This window comes from Capra hircus, chromosome 1, assembly GCF_001704415.2.
Source record: "Capra hircus breed San Clemente chromosome 1, ASM170441v1, whole genome shotgun sequence".
In the NCBI taxonomy this organism is placed as follows: domain Eukaryota; kingdom Metazoa; phylum Chordata; class Mammalia; order Artiodactyla; family Bovidae; genus Capra; species Capra hircus.
This window is the reverse complement of record NC_030808.1, coordinates 73,837,187-73,850,232: the sequence shown is the minus strand read 5'-3', so window position 1 is coordinate 73,850,232 and position 13,046 is coordinate 73,837,187. Positions and strand designations below refer to the sequence as shown.

General features: G+C 41.8%; 1 protein-coding gene across 4 annotated transcripts in view; it reads right to left on the bottom strand.

Annotated features, from left to right (window-relative positions):
• ATP13A5 (ATPase 13A5) overlaps positions 1 to 13,046 on the bottom strand; it is a 116,197-nt gene that overhangs the window by 41,729 nt on the left and 61,422 nt on the right. For all 4 annotated transcript variants that reach the window (XM_005675110.3, XM_018046582.1, XM_018046580.1 and 1 more), the window contains 6 exons: positions 11,449 to 11,599; positions 7,786 to 7,872; positions 6,973 to 7,129; positions 4,794 to 4,911; positions 976 to 1,100; positions 21 to 181 (listed from right to left, as the gene is read on the bottom strand). In XM_005675110.3, coding sequence (XP_005675167.2) covers positions 21 to 181; positions 976 to 1,100; positions 4,794 to 4,911; positions 6,973 to 7,129; positions 7,786 to 7,872; positions 11,449 to 11,599 — 799 coding nt within the window. The remainder of the gene's footprint in view (positions 1 to 20; positions 182 to 975; positions 1,101 to 4,793; positions 4,912 to 6,972; positions 7,130 to 7,785; positions 7,873 to 11,448; positions 11,600 to 13,046) is intronic.

The window sequence follows — 13,046 nt, the reverse complement described above, 5'->3', positions numbered from 1 at the left end:
GCTTTCTGACATTCACTCACATTCTTTCCAGGCCCATTCTCCTGGTTCTCCACCAGCTGCCAGGTCACAGAAGCAGGGGCGAACTCTTCAGGTTCGTTGGCTTCAACAAGGATGACTTGGCTCCCTCGAGGAATCATCTCAGAATTCTTCGCAACAGTAATGGCTGTTTGAAGATTGTCACCTAGATGACAAAGAAAGAGGACTTGATTTATGTAGAAACCTCTCAGCATCCAGGACTGAATGCTCCCTCCTCTGAGTGACCATATGTTGTTAGTGCTCTTTGGGGGCATTTAACACTTTCTGCATTTTTTCATAATGTTTATCAAGCCTGTCTGTTCCTAGTGGTCAAACATTATGTCTACTTCTCCCTTTCATCCTAGCATCAAGTCCAGGAACATCTCATATTTCCAAAATATGCTCTAATGAGTAAATAAATGTTCAAGTGCTTTACAACTCATCCTCAGGAGACTGACAATTTTCAGTGGTGAAGGTATAGGCTTGGTCTGATAACATCAACCTATTCTTGGGATCTCAATTCCAATTAAGTTAAAGAAAAAAAAAAAACACTTAGGATCAGCCATGTTGAATTTAATCATCACAAACCATTCCTACGCCACCTCCCTGAAGGACAGTCTCACCCCTTTACACAGAGGTGTCACTGGGGTTCTTCAGGGGTTCTTCATGAGAACCCCGTTCTCATCTTTCAATATCTGCTGTAAGCCTATTGGCCCTGAACAAACCCTGGATAGGAACAGAGGGCCTTAGGCAAAGAGAATGAGACATGGTCCTTGCCTCCAAAGCTCACAGTCATTGAGAGGAGCTCCCCAAGTTCCCAGGTAACTGGAGCAGAGGGTAATAATCTTGACAGCAAAGCATTGTTCCTCCTGCCTCGGCCACAGGGACTCACTCAGCTCACATTGCCTTTTGCTTATGCCTAGGATGGATTTAACTTGTTAGGCTTCCAGAAACGCATACCAGTAATCATCACAGTCCTGATGCGGGCCTCACTCAGCTCCTTCAAGACTGCTTTGGTTTCCTTTTTCAAGCGATTCTCCATTACGAGAAGTCCCAGAAGTGTTAACTCTGACTCCACATGTTCTCTTTGGGTTTGGGAGAAAGTCAATATTAAAGCATATCCATATAGTCTCAATAGTTGAATTTACTTCTTTTTAAAATTTCTAAGTTTTATCAATGTCATACATGCACAGGTTTAACAAATCAGAAAGAATCCAAAAGTTCATAATAAAGAAAACCTATAGCCCCTGTCTTCACAGCACCTTCCCCCTTCTCCTTCCCAGATGTGACCAATTCTATATCTTTTAGCTGCTCTTTCCATGTTTTTTAACTCCATTCTTTTAAAATAATGTATTTATCTTCCAATTCTTCTGTGGGTATTTAAAATTTTTTGTTAGTCATATGTATTTTAAATTTGTAAGCATATAAGCAGTTTAAAATTTATAAGTATATAATCTGACATGTAAGCATGTATTTTAAATTTATAAGCATTTTAATTTAGTAGACATTTATTAAGTACATACTGGATACCAGATATTATAGTAATAGTTGGATATGGAATCATTTATTTCAGCCTCCATCTGTTGCCTCCAGTAAATACATGAATGACATCAGTCAAGAATTTAGTTTTCAGAATTTGAAATTGGAGGCTTGGAGTCTAACTGTGTTCCATTAGTTATGTGAGACTTCTCCTTGAAAATAAAGCTCAGGTGTTTTTTAGAAAATAAATTTGGGGGCCAAGACTTCTTTCTTGATCCTCTATTGTTTCTTTTTCTGTCCAGAGTGGAGTTACAATTGCAGGGAGAGGAAGGGGGAGGAGAGGGAGACCTAGGGAACCGATCTCTGTGCCTGCTCTCAGCTCACCCCTCATGTTCAGGGTCTACCTTCCATGCGCTGTGCTGTGCTTAGTCGCTTAGTTGTATCCAAGTCTTTGTGACCCCATGGGCTGTAGCCCACCAGGCTCCGCTGTCCTTAGGGATTCTCCAGGCAAGAATACTGGAGTGAGTTGCCACTCCCTTCTCTAACGGATCTTCCCAACCCAGGGATCGAACCTAAGTCTCCTGTATTGCAGGCGGATTCTCTACCATCTGAGCCACCAGGGAAGCCCACGAATACTGAAGTGAGTAGCCTAACTCTTCTCCAGGGGAATCTTCCCAACCCAGGGATTGAACCAGGGTCTCCTGCATTGCAGGTGGATTCCTTACCAGCTGAGCCACCAGGGAAGCCCCTACTTTCCATAGTACATGACAAATCAGAGGCTCATCCTCTCAGGTTCTACAGGGTGAACCAACTTTCCTCTTGGAATCTCTCTCTCTCTCTCTCTCTCTCTCTCTCTGGCATGAGGTAGGCTACAGGGTCTTCTATCCTGCTGATTCAGCTACATTCTTCCAGTTACTTTACATCTTATAGAAATTTGTAGAAATCTCTCATCTACACTTATTGCTTCTCTAGTTTTCTTTGAAACTATTTCTTTTCTATTATGTTAGTAGGATTTGGGAGGGAAATGATCACATGGTCAGTAAACTTCTTTAGGAGAAAGAATAGAGTTGAATCTCTTGATGAGAAATAATTTACCCTCGGATAAGAATACATTAAAGAAACATCTCTCTGGAGTAGAGAGTGAGTAGCTATATCCTCCATTCAAAAGTCCAATCACTAAATCACTACTTTAGATCTTACATTAGGCATGCTGGTGAACACTCAGATAATCAAATATGAATTCTGCCATTGTGATCTCAGAAAATATTACAATTCCCATCATTTAGCTTCATGACTTTCTATTAAAAATTGGATTTATGTTCTTATTAACTAGAACTGAAAGAAAGATCCCCAAATCTTCTCATCAATTTGTCCTGTTTTGGATCTCTGTTTTATGACTTTTCCCTTGTTCACTGCTTCAGGTGCTTGGGTATCTCAGGATTCTACAACATTCCAGCAAAATCCTTCGCACTATCCACTGTTCCTATTGTCTGCAGTGCTTTGCCCTGGATATCTGTACGCCTTACTCCCTCACTTTTACTCAGATCTCTGTTCAGTGTCCTCCTTGAAGGACTTCCCCGATCACCCCATGTAAAATACCACCCTCCTGTCATTTAAAAAATCCTTTTAACCTGCTTTATTTTTTCCTTCAGAGCATTTATCACTGCCTGACCATATGTTATAGATTAACTTTATTATTTGTTTCCCCCAAGTAGGATATAAACCTCGAGAAGGCAAGGATTTGATTTTATTCACTTCTGAATCCTCAGTGCCTTGAGGGACATTTAATAATAGCCAAGCTCAATAGGAATGGGCTAAATTCACAAAAGGGTGAGTCTTGTTAAGGAATTTTCTTCTGTTTTTATTTTGTCTTTTTTTCCCTAAGCCATCCTAAGAAACTCATCTACTTCCTCACTATGATGCCAGCTTTTAAAACATTTTTAATTTTCCTAATTGGAAACCTCTCCTAAATATAATTTAACTCTAAAAAAAAAATCCTATTCTTTTACCCTGTTTGAAAATAATAACTATATTCTAGGAAGCATGATAAATAGGCTCCTGATATTCTTTGGGAAAACCTGAGATGGTCGGAAATCTAGCACATTTATGCTCATTTTTTGTTATATTTATAATAATGTCTATCTCACTGGTAGTTTTTAAATGAGAATATCACAGTTGCCTCCGTATATATAGCAGCTGGGTAGTGTCTACATTCCACTTCAAGCAAAATACATCTTGTCTTCACATATGACCTTAACTTTCATTATTAAAATTTGTATCTTGAAAAATTACAAAATCCTGTGTTATGAGTCTTTATGTTTGCTCAAGAATAGCTAACACTTTGAATACTAAACCTGAGAGTGGCATTCATATATTTCAAAATGAGCTTTGTGATTCTGTTTAGAAGATTAAAATGTCATGACTGAAAGACTCGTTAGAGATCGTCTAATCCCACATGTTATAGTTGGGGGAAAGAGACACGTGTAAGGAAGGGATGTGATTGTTGATTATTTTAGAGTAGATGGACTTATAGATGGACTTAGGTTGTAAATAGCAACACACTACATCTATGCAGATGGGCAGATAATTTTAAAAAATTGTATTAAGTGAGGACCTCTCTGTCAGCAAAACAAAATCAAACATGAGTAACATATACGGTCTCTTATTCAATTTGGCACAGTATTTCTTTACTCTTTTGTCATAACCAATTCAAAAACAACCTTTAAAAACTGCAAAACTTAGAAAGAAAAAATAATTTACAGATTACCCTCTGCAGAGGACAATTTACCCGTTGAATGTAATAAAGAATACTGAATTCTATTTCATATAAGGAACTCAATTTGCACTCACTCCTCCAGCTTTGACGGGGTATACTACTGATTCCTGAAAGAAATCAAGTCTAAAAACTTCTGGAGGTCATTCGAAGTGACAACTGTATTCTCTGAACCCTATTTTTCTAGGGGACCCCTAATCTGTCAGCCACATGATGCTCCAAAGTTGAAGAGGGGTTGTTTGTTTTGGATGGGATGATGGGACATAGGGCAGAGATAACTCAGTGACATCTGAGAGTTAGGAGATCTCAACTGCCATCCTTGTTTCATCACCAGCCAGCACTGTGGCCTGAGCAAGTCCTCCCCAATGTGGCTTAGAGTTGCCTCTCTCTAAACCAAGGCATTAGATGAGTGATTCTCCATCTCTAAGTGGTTTCCTGGTGATTTGGCTTCCATCCATTCATCTCCAGGGCTCATTCTCTTCACGCACACAGAGCCTGCCCTGGTGCCAATTTCTGAGCTCCCTACCTGGTTAAACTTTTCACTTCTGAAAGCTTCTCCATCTTCAAGACTTTGTGGGCGAGGGCAATGACACGGAAGCCTTGCACTGTGTAATTTCTTAGCTCCTTTGGGAAATTCCTGGGCACTGCCAAGAGAGAAAAGAGAGGTAAGCGCAGGTCCCACTAAAGGCGGCTTAACTCCTAAACAAAATCCTGGATGCAGTCACTATGCTTTGTTTTAATGTTCTCTCCATAGAAATGCTTTAATAGAAACACTATGGGGCTTTCCCTGGCAGCCCAATGGTTAAGACTTCACCTTCCAATGTTTGGGGCAGGGGGTGTGTGGGTTCAGTCCTTGGCCAGGGAGCTAAGATCCCGTATGCGGCTCAGCCAAAAAATCGAAATGTGAAACAGAAGCACTATTGTAACAAATTCAACAAAGACTTTAAAAATGGTTCACATTTTAAAAAATATTTTAAAAAATAGAACACTATAACTTCAGTTAAAAGCCACAAACAACTTCGTCAGTATGTTATTCTTATAATCTAACAGAAATAAATGCCAAACATGTACTGGTCATCAACTGGGTGCCATATACATTAGCTGAGTACAGTAAAGACAGACCTCAGGACCATCTACCCAGATGAAATGAGGTACTGCAGGCCAAATCTATCCCAGTCTTGATTTGTAATTAAGGTTTTATTGGAACACAGGCATGCCCATTTGTTTGTTACCTATGGCTGCTTTCAGGTTACAATGGCAGGGTTGAGCAGTTGAGCCAGAGATGGTGTGGCCTGCAAGACCTAAAATATTTATTACTTGGCTCTTTGCAGAAACGTTTGCCAATGTAGATAATGGATGACACACACCAACCTTTGTGTGTTTTGACATGATAATCATAACTAAGGTTAATATGTCTATAAAATTTGTATGGTTTATGTATGTATGGTTATATAAAGATATTAGGGAAAAGAATAGCTTAAGAAGTGTAGTAGCTTAGGCTCGAGTCTCCACTGTGCTGCCAGCTAGCTTCCTGACCTTGGGGATTTTAAGTCTCTCTTCTGCGTCTCAATTTTCCCATCCATAAAAAGAAGAGGTTATAGATGTCTATGCTCCCACTCAGCACAGACTTTCTGTAATTCTAAAATATCAATAATTCTGGAGGTGAGGATCTATTTCAAGGAAGCTGCTAACTCTCTATTTCTTAAACACAGGAAGGAAAAAGAAATCACTGAATATGATATTATCATATGTCAAGGATCAGAAGTTAGGACAATAAGAAGAATTAGACTGACCAGACAAATAAGCAGTGGCAAATGACACCTAAAAAAAGTAACAGCCAACTATAGACCAACAGTCTGTAAAGGATGGAGTTAATGGGAGCTATGAGGAAGATCAATGTCAGAAAAATGGAAGGAATTCTTTGGAAAAATGACTCCAAGTAAAGAAAGAAGTGAAAGCAATCATTTGCCAATTCTTAAAATTCTATGCACAAGCTGATGGCTATCAGCAATTGTAAGGAGAATATAGATGAAAATCAGGAGAAAAAAAGGCCAATTTTATCCAAATGAACTCATTTGAATGCAGCAATATTCTTACAAATCTGGACTGCAGCTTAGAGAGTACATGTTTATAGGATGAAGAAACAATACAAATCAGCTTAAAATCTGGCCCAGAAAGATGAAATTGCTGTGAAAATGATCAATTACCTTGCTCTAATACCACCTAATTTACTCTAATCACTTTTTTTTCCCCTAAAAGATTTCTTGTTTTTATATTCTCCTCCCACTGATCTGAGACACCATAAGCGGTTCCAGCTCCCAGGAGGTGGGTGACAGAGCATCCCTGCTTGGAGAGTGAGTCTGATGTTCAGACCTGTCTCTTTGGTTCCTTCTGAGCGCTACTCCTTCTCACCATCCCTGGTCCTCTGACCCCAGTGTAGTTTCCTGATTGGTCCTGATGCTTGTTTCACATCTCCTTCTCTAATGCCGCAGTGTGGTTGGGCCTTTCTGGCAAGACCACAGTCTGATATTTATTCTCTTTTTGTCTGCTTTGAAATGATCACCTCTGCCTTAGCAGATCTGCTGGGCCCGCTTTCCACCTACCGAGAAAACCACCACCTCCGTGTTCATTGATTTGGGCTGGTTTGCTCTGTCTGAGTTTTTACGTAGTTTCACCTCCTGAAAGAGGGAAGCGCCAGTTAGTACCTGTTTCAGGTCTGCAGAACCGAGCCAGCATCTCCGGGGCTCCCTTCACGTAGACATGGAAGTGATCCTCCCCCGCCAGCTGAGCAACCACAGACATCCTCTGCAGGCTGGAGGAAAATGGGAACTGACGCAGGACGATGATGGCTTCCACCGGACTCTAAGTACACAAAGAGAGGGGAGCTTAAGAAGCTATTAAGGAAGATTTAGAAGATGTGCACCAACAAATAATCTTTTTACTCTGCAGTGAGCCCCGGGACGTGAGGTGGTATATTGTCACAACATTGATATTTTTCTAGCTGCGTCTAAAGCGGTTCCCTCATCAAGTTGTCTGGTCTACAAAGCCCTTTCCCTTGGGGGCCTGAGAAATCCTAATCATCTTCCAGGCCAAGCTCATAGGTCACCTTCTCTGAGGTACTTCTCTCTCAGCAACACTACTGACTCCCACCTCTGGACTCCCGCTGCTCTTTCTTCAGCCTTTATTCTAGCACTTGGCACATTGTATTGCATTTGTTTGCACTGGTATTGATTTTTCTATCAGTCCATGTATTACTCCAGCACACAGCACAACACGTCTAGTTTTGAAATCACTTTATCTCTTAGCACCTAGCACAGAGCTTGAGTATACATAGGTATTTTGTGAGTGTTTGTTGAATAAACTAACAGACAAATTTAGGAATGAAGGAATGAGCAAACCAACTGTACATACAGTTAGGGTAAGACAAAATAATAGAAATATAAAAACAAATAAAAGGCAGGGGAATTTCACCAGTTTTAAGGGGAAAGATTTATATAATTTAAAGACGCAAACTATACCTGACTGGCTTTTGGTCCTGGCTTTATTATTACATTTGAATCTGATATCCCAAGTTCACAGTAGTCTGCATTGCAATCTTCGATTATCTGCTTTCAAATGAAAACATTCATAAGATTCCTTACAGAAAAATAATTAGAAAGAAATACTTCTCATTTGCATAGCACTTTAATCTTTTCAAAACCCCTTTTACATTTTTTTCTCTTCTAAGCCAATTATTTTAGTACCATCATTACCAAATTTCTGCTGTTTTGATTCATATTAAGGATCTTATTGTAAAATGTCCAAGAGCAGAATTATTGGGATTGCATTTTACGTAGTAACTGTGTGTGTGTGCGCGCGTGCTCAGTTGCGTCCGACTCTTTGAAGCCCTGTGGACTGTGGCCCTCCCAGGCTCCTCTGTTCATGAGATTCCCCAGGCAAGAATACTGGAGTGGGTTGCCATTTCCTTTCCCAGGGCATCTTTCTGATCCAGGGATTGAACCTGTGTCTCCTGCATCTCCTGCTTTGGCAGGCAGAGTCTTACCTCTGAGCCACCTGGGAAGCCAGCAATAACTGATGGAGGAAGCATTAACTGCAGCCCACTGGCTCTTCCTAAAAGGCATGTCTTGTAAATGGACAAGGGTAGAGCCCTAGTCTCCATTACACCTGAGCACATTAGCTCCCAGATGACTGAATCTTGAACTACTTCTTATGCTACGTCTATGCTACTAGCCTAACTGGTTAGCTAGAGAGTTACAAGTTAGCTGCTAGCAAATTAGAAAGCATATTTGAAAATAGTTTGTATTCTTTGGATGTTACAGCGCTATAAGTTATACCATCTGAAGAACCAAAATTTAGCTAAAATATGGGAAAGGCAGTCAGATAAAAATAAATAGTAGAAGTCAGAAAATAAGAGACAACATCTGGTCTCTCCTCTACCACTTATTTGTTCAACCTTGGGGACATCACTTTGTTTCTCCAAATTTCAATTTCTTTGGAAAAATATTCTGACATTCCTTATGGTTGCTAATATTCTTAGAGTCTATAAGAACATTTTCACTCCCCCTGATGGTTAGTGAAAGCTTCTTAATAACCAAAAGATATTTAACTAGAGATTTATCCAGCTTTAAACTCAGTGGACGATCTTGCACCGTTATGCTCCGTTTGGAGTGGATACAACTGGTCTTAAAAACAGTGCTTACAGAGCTAATACTAAAGATTTATGTCCCCATATAAGACCCCAACTCGTATGTCACTTGTATTTAGAGAGGAAGCCTCCTCTTTTGGAGAAGGGGAAGCAGTGTTAGAACCAGGAACAAAGTCGTATAGAGTAATAATGACCATGTGGAGCTCCTCACTGGGTCAGCACCAGCGATGCTGGTAAGGACGTTGGTGCTGCTTGCTTACAAAAATTACACTGATTCCTCTTCATTAAGATCCAGGAAAGTGATTTCTGTCTTGCCTTTATATTGCAAATAAAAAATATTGCCTTCCATATCCGCAAACAAAGAATGTTGCAGCCATCAAGCCATCACATTACAGCCATCTGGATGGTGAACCCTGAGGGAACTCAAGATGGAAACTCTGCCTGTCACCCAGCCACTTCCTACAGTGAACCCTTAGGAGGAGACTCAGGATGCCTGATGGCTCAGGGGTAAAGAATCTTCCTGTAATGCAGGATATGCAGGAGACATGGGTTCAATCCCTGAGCTGGGAAGATCCCCTGGAGGAGGAATATCCTATGGGCAGAGGAGCCTCACAGCCACCTCCATCAGTGCACCCTGAGGAGACTCAGGATGTGAAATCACAGGACACTAGCCCCAGACAGCTGAGATGCATATCAAAGAAAAGATTGCAGTGAGCCCAGACTCTTGCATCTTCCCATACAAAGAAAAGCACTAAACTCTTTAACTTGAGATATGTGGTTTTCTTTAATTAACAGTATATATATATATATTTATTCCAACTACCTTGTCTTTGCTGCAAAAAAATCCTATACATGTATCCTAGCTACATACCCCTTCTTCCTTCTTCAGGACAGTCTCTTAGAATTATCTGAGATGCTGTGTCTTGGGCTTAAGTCCTCAGTTTTGTCTGTCAAATAAAACATAACTCAATTTTTAGGCTGTGCCTTTTTTTTCGGCAGTATCAAGCATCTCTCCACAGCAAATGCTCTAATTTTACTTACTGATATCAGAAATTCCCTGTTTACCAGGTTTCCCCTTTTATTACTTTGGCCTCTAGAAATCTACAATTTTCCTACAATAAATCCTTAGATTAGCCTCTTTGTGAACTGTCCTTCAGGCTTCCCAGGTGGCAAGTGGTAAAGAACCTGCCTGCCGATGCAGAAGTCGCAGGAGACATGGGTTGGATCCCTGAGTCAGGAAGATCCCCTGGAGTAGGAAATGGCAACCCACTCCAGTATTCTTGGTGGAAAATTTCATGGGCAGAGGAGCCTGGTGGGCTCTAGTCCATGTGGTCACAAAGGGTCAGAGAACATGACAGAGCACACACTCTGTCGAGGGGTTCTACAGGTCCCTCCAATTGTTTGTTTTCACTTCTTTACAGCTCTGTTTAAATGCTGTTCTGCATTTCATGTAAGTAGTTTTAGAAAAAAAAAATTCTTTTTGAAGGGAAGAACCATGTGGTTAATTAACTAACTAATGAATGAATGAATACCCTCCATTCTTTGGACTCTACAATGCCTGGCCCCTGCAGGCTCACAGTTTCAAAGCTCCAGAAGTGAGTCATTGTTCTCCAAATACACATATGAGGTAACGATTCAGAACCTTTGTTCTGGATTTGAGGTCAGAAATCTAGAGAGTGGTGGAGTCGAGTACTTTCCTAATCCTGTCCTGACCGTTGCCAGTAGGACCTTATATCCTTCCGCTGTCATTCACACTCAGCTGAGGAAATTGAACCCCCTGGATTGACGGGCCTCCTTTCTGGTGTCAAACCCTTTCACTGGGTTGGGAGGTCCCCTGGAGAAGGAAATGGCAACCCACTCCAGTATTCTTGCCTGGAGAATTCCTTGGACAGAGGAGCCTGGGGGTTACAATCTGTGGGGTTGCAAAGAGTGGGACATGACTAAGCTGACTAACACTTTTAAGACTTATACTGTCTATTAATAATGCAACAGCTACCAACCAATTGTGGCTATTTCAATTATTTAAAATTTAAAAATTTAAAATTCAGTTCCCAATTTGCATACCCACTGTTCATATGCTCAATAGCCAGTGTGGCTAGTGGCTACTGTGTTTACAGCACTGCTTTGGATGAGTGTTTCTCCAAGGGTGTTCGTGCTACAATTTGGCCTCTCAAGTTTTTTGTGGTGAAACAGGTTTAGGAAATGCTGCATATTATATCCTCTCTTGAATATTCACAATATACCACCGTATATTAACATTAAAGAAATTCTATAATCAAGAAATCAAATTATCTTTGTTTAAATATCAGCTCCCAAATTTATTTGGTGGTAGACCCCTATATCATGTTGCAAAGCTTTGTAGAGTTTTGGAGCAGAGATTGGGAGATTCACGTAGGATCAGACCTTCATTCATTTATATACTGCTATAATTCTCTGGGTTTCAACCAAAGTTAGGAAAGCCTAGGCACTCCCAGTGAGTATTGGATATTTCTTCACATTTTCCTCATTCAGCTGAACCAAGGAACAATCACCTTACCCAAGCGGTGCCCTCAAACATTTTGAGGTCCAGTGGGTCTCCCTGGATGGTCCCATCAAGGAGGATCAGAGAGTGGCAGCTGGCCATGGCTGCACACAGTGGGCCCCAGGGCAGAGCCTTGCCGGAGGTAAAGCTGTGGACTTCCTGGAAACTGGAAGAGAAAATAATCAGCAAGCTAAGGTCTTCAACAAAATCATTTTGCACACCCTGCCCTGCAATTTTACTGAGATAATTTACTGATACCTCACCTCTGTGCTCAAAACCTTCACTAGCTCCCTTTCCCCCCATACCTTATACGATAAATTCTGAGTGTTTGGGTTTAATGACAGGGCATCATTGACTCTACGAACATGAGTTTCAGCAAACTCCAGGAGATAGTGGAGGACAGGTAAGCTTGGCATGCAGCAGTTCATGGAGTGGCAAAGAGTTGGACACAACTTAGTGACCAAACAACAACAGAGCCTTTTGTCAGGTTGCCTGCAGCCAGCCCACAGGCTGGCAGTGTTGTGGGAAGGTAGAATGTGGGAAGGCTCAGAGCTGACATCCGCAAATTGCAGAGCTGACTCTAGAAAACGACCAGGCAAGAAGTCTCCAGGCCAGTGGGGTAGCAGGGATGGAAAGGAAGCCTGCCTGCTGGCTCCATTCTTCTTCAAGTAGAAGCAGGCGTGGATGGGGAATTCCCCTGGCAGTCCAGTGGTTAAGATTCCACCCTTACAACTCAGGGGCCATGGTTCAATTTCTGGTCCTGGAACTAGATACTATATGCTGTGCTATGCTGTGCTTAGTCACTTAGTCGTATCCAGCTCTTTGAGACCCAGTGGACTGTAGCCTGCCAGGCTCCTCTGTCCATGGGACTGTCTAGGCAAGAATACTGGAGTGGGTTGCTGTGCCCTTCTCCAGGGGATTTTCCCCACCCAGGGATCGAACCCAGGTCTCCCACATTGCAGGAGGATTCTTTACCATCTGAGCCACCAGGGAAGCCCATGTTGTGTAGCATGGCCCCAAAATTTAATGAATAAGTACAATAAAGGAAAAAACAGCAGGCATGGATTCAAATAGTTCTCACAAGTCGGCTCTTTGGCTTTCACCCCTATTTCTTAAAACTCCTGGCATGGATATCTAGTATCAAAAACTCATTTCCCTATTTGACAGTAGACGGTCTCTCCTCCCATCTTACAGCTAAATAAAAACTGTATCCAGGGTTTCTACTCCTCTCAAAGTCTCAGAGTACTAGGGCAAAGGGAGAGAAAGAAGGAATGGAAACTGCAAACATCCCTTTCCCCTTTCATTGCTCTGGCCCGTAGAGGTCTGCCTGTCTGGACCAAAACCTGATCTGTGCATCCAAGCACCCAGAAGCAGAGGCACATTAACAGGAGCCCAGGGACTTCACTGTCACGTAGCCCAGGAATCCTCTGCACCATCACACTGCCTGACTACTGTTCCCTTGTGCCAGGGCTGTGCCCAGGACCCTGTCACCAACCTGGAGAGTCCCTGCATGACTCCTTCAGTGACAGCAGCAGCAGCCACTGTTGGAGCCCAGGTGGTATTCCCAGAGCTCAAGAGCAGAAGTGTCTCCACTGACTGAGAAGGTGGGTCCC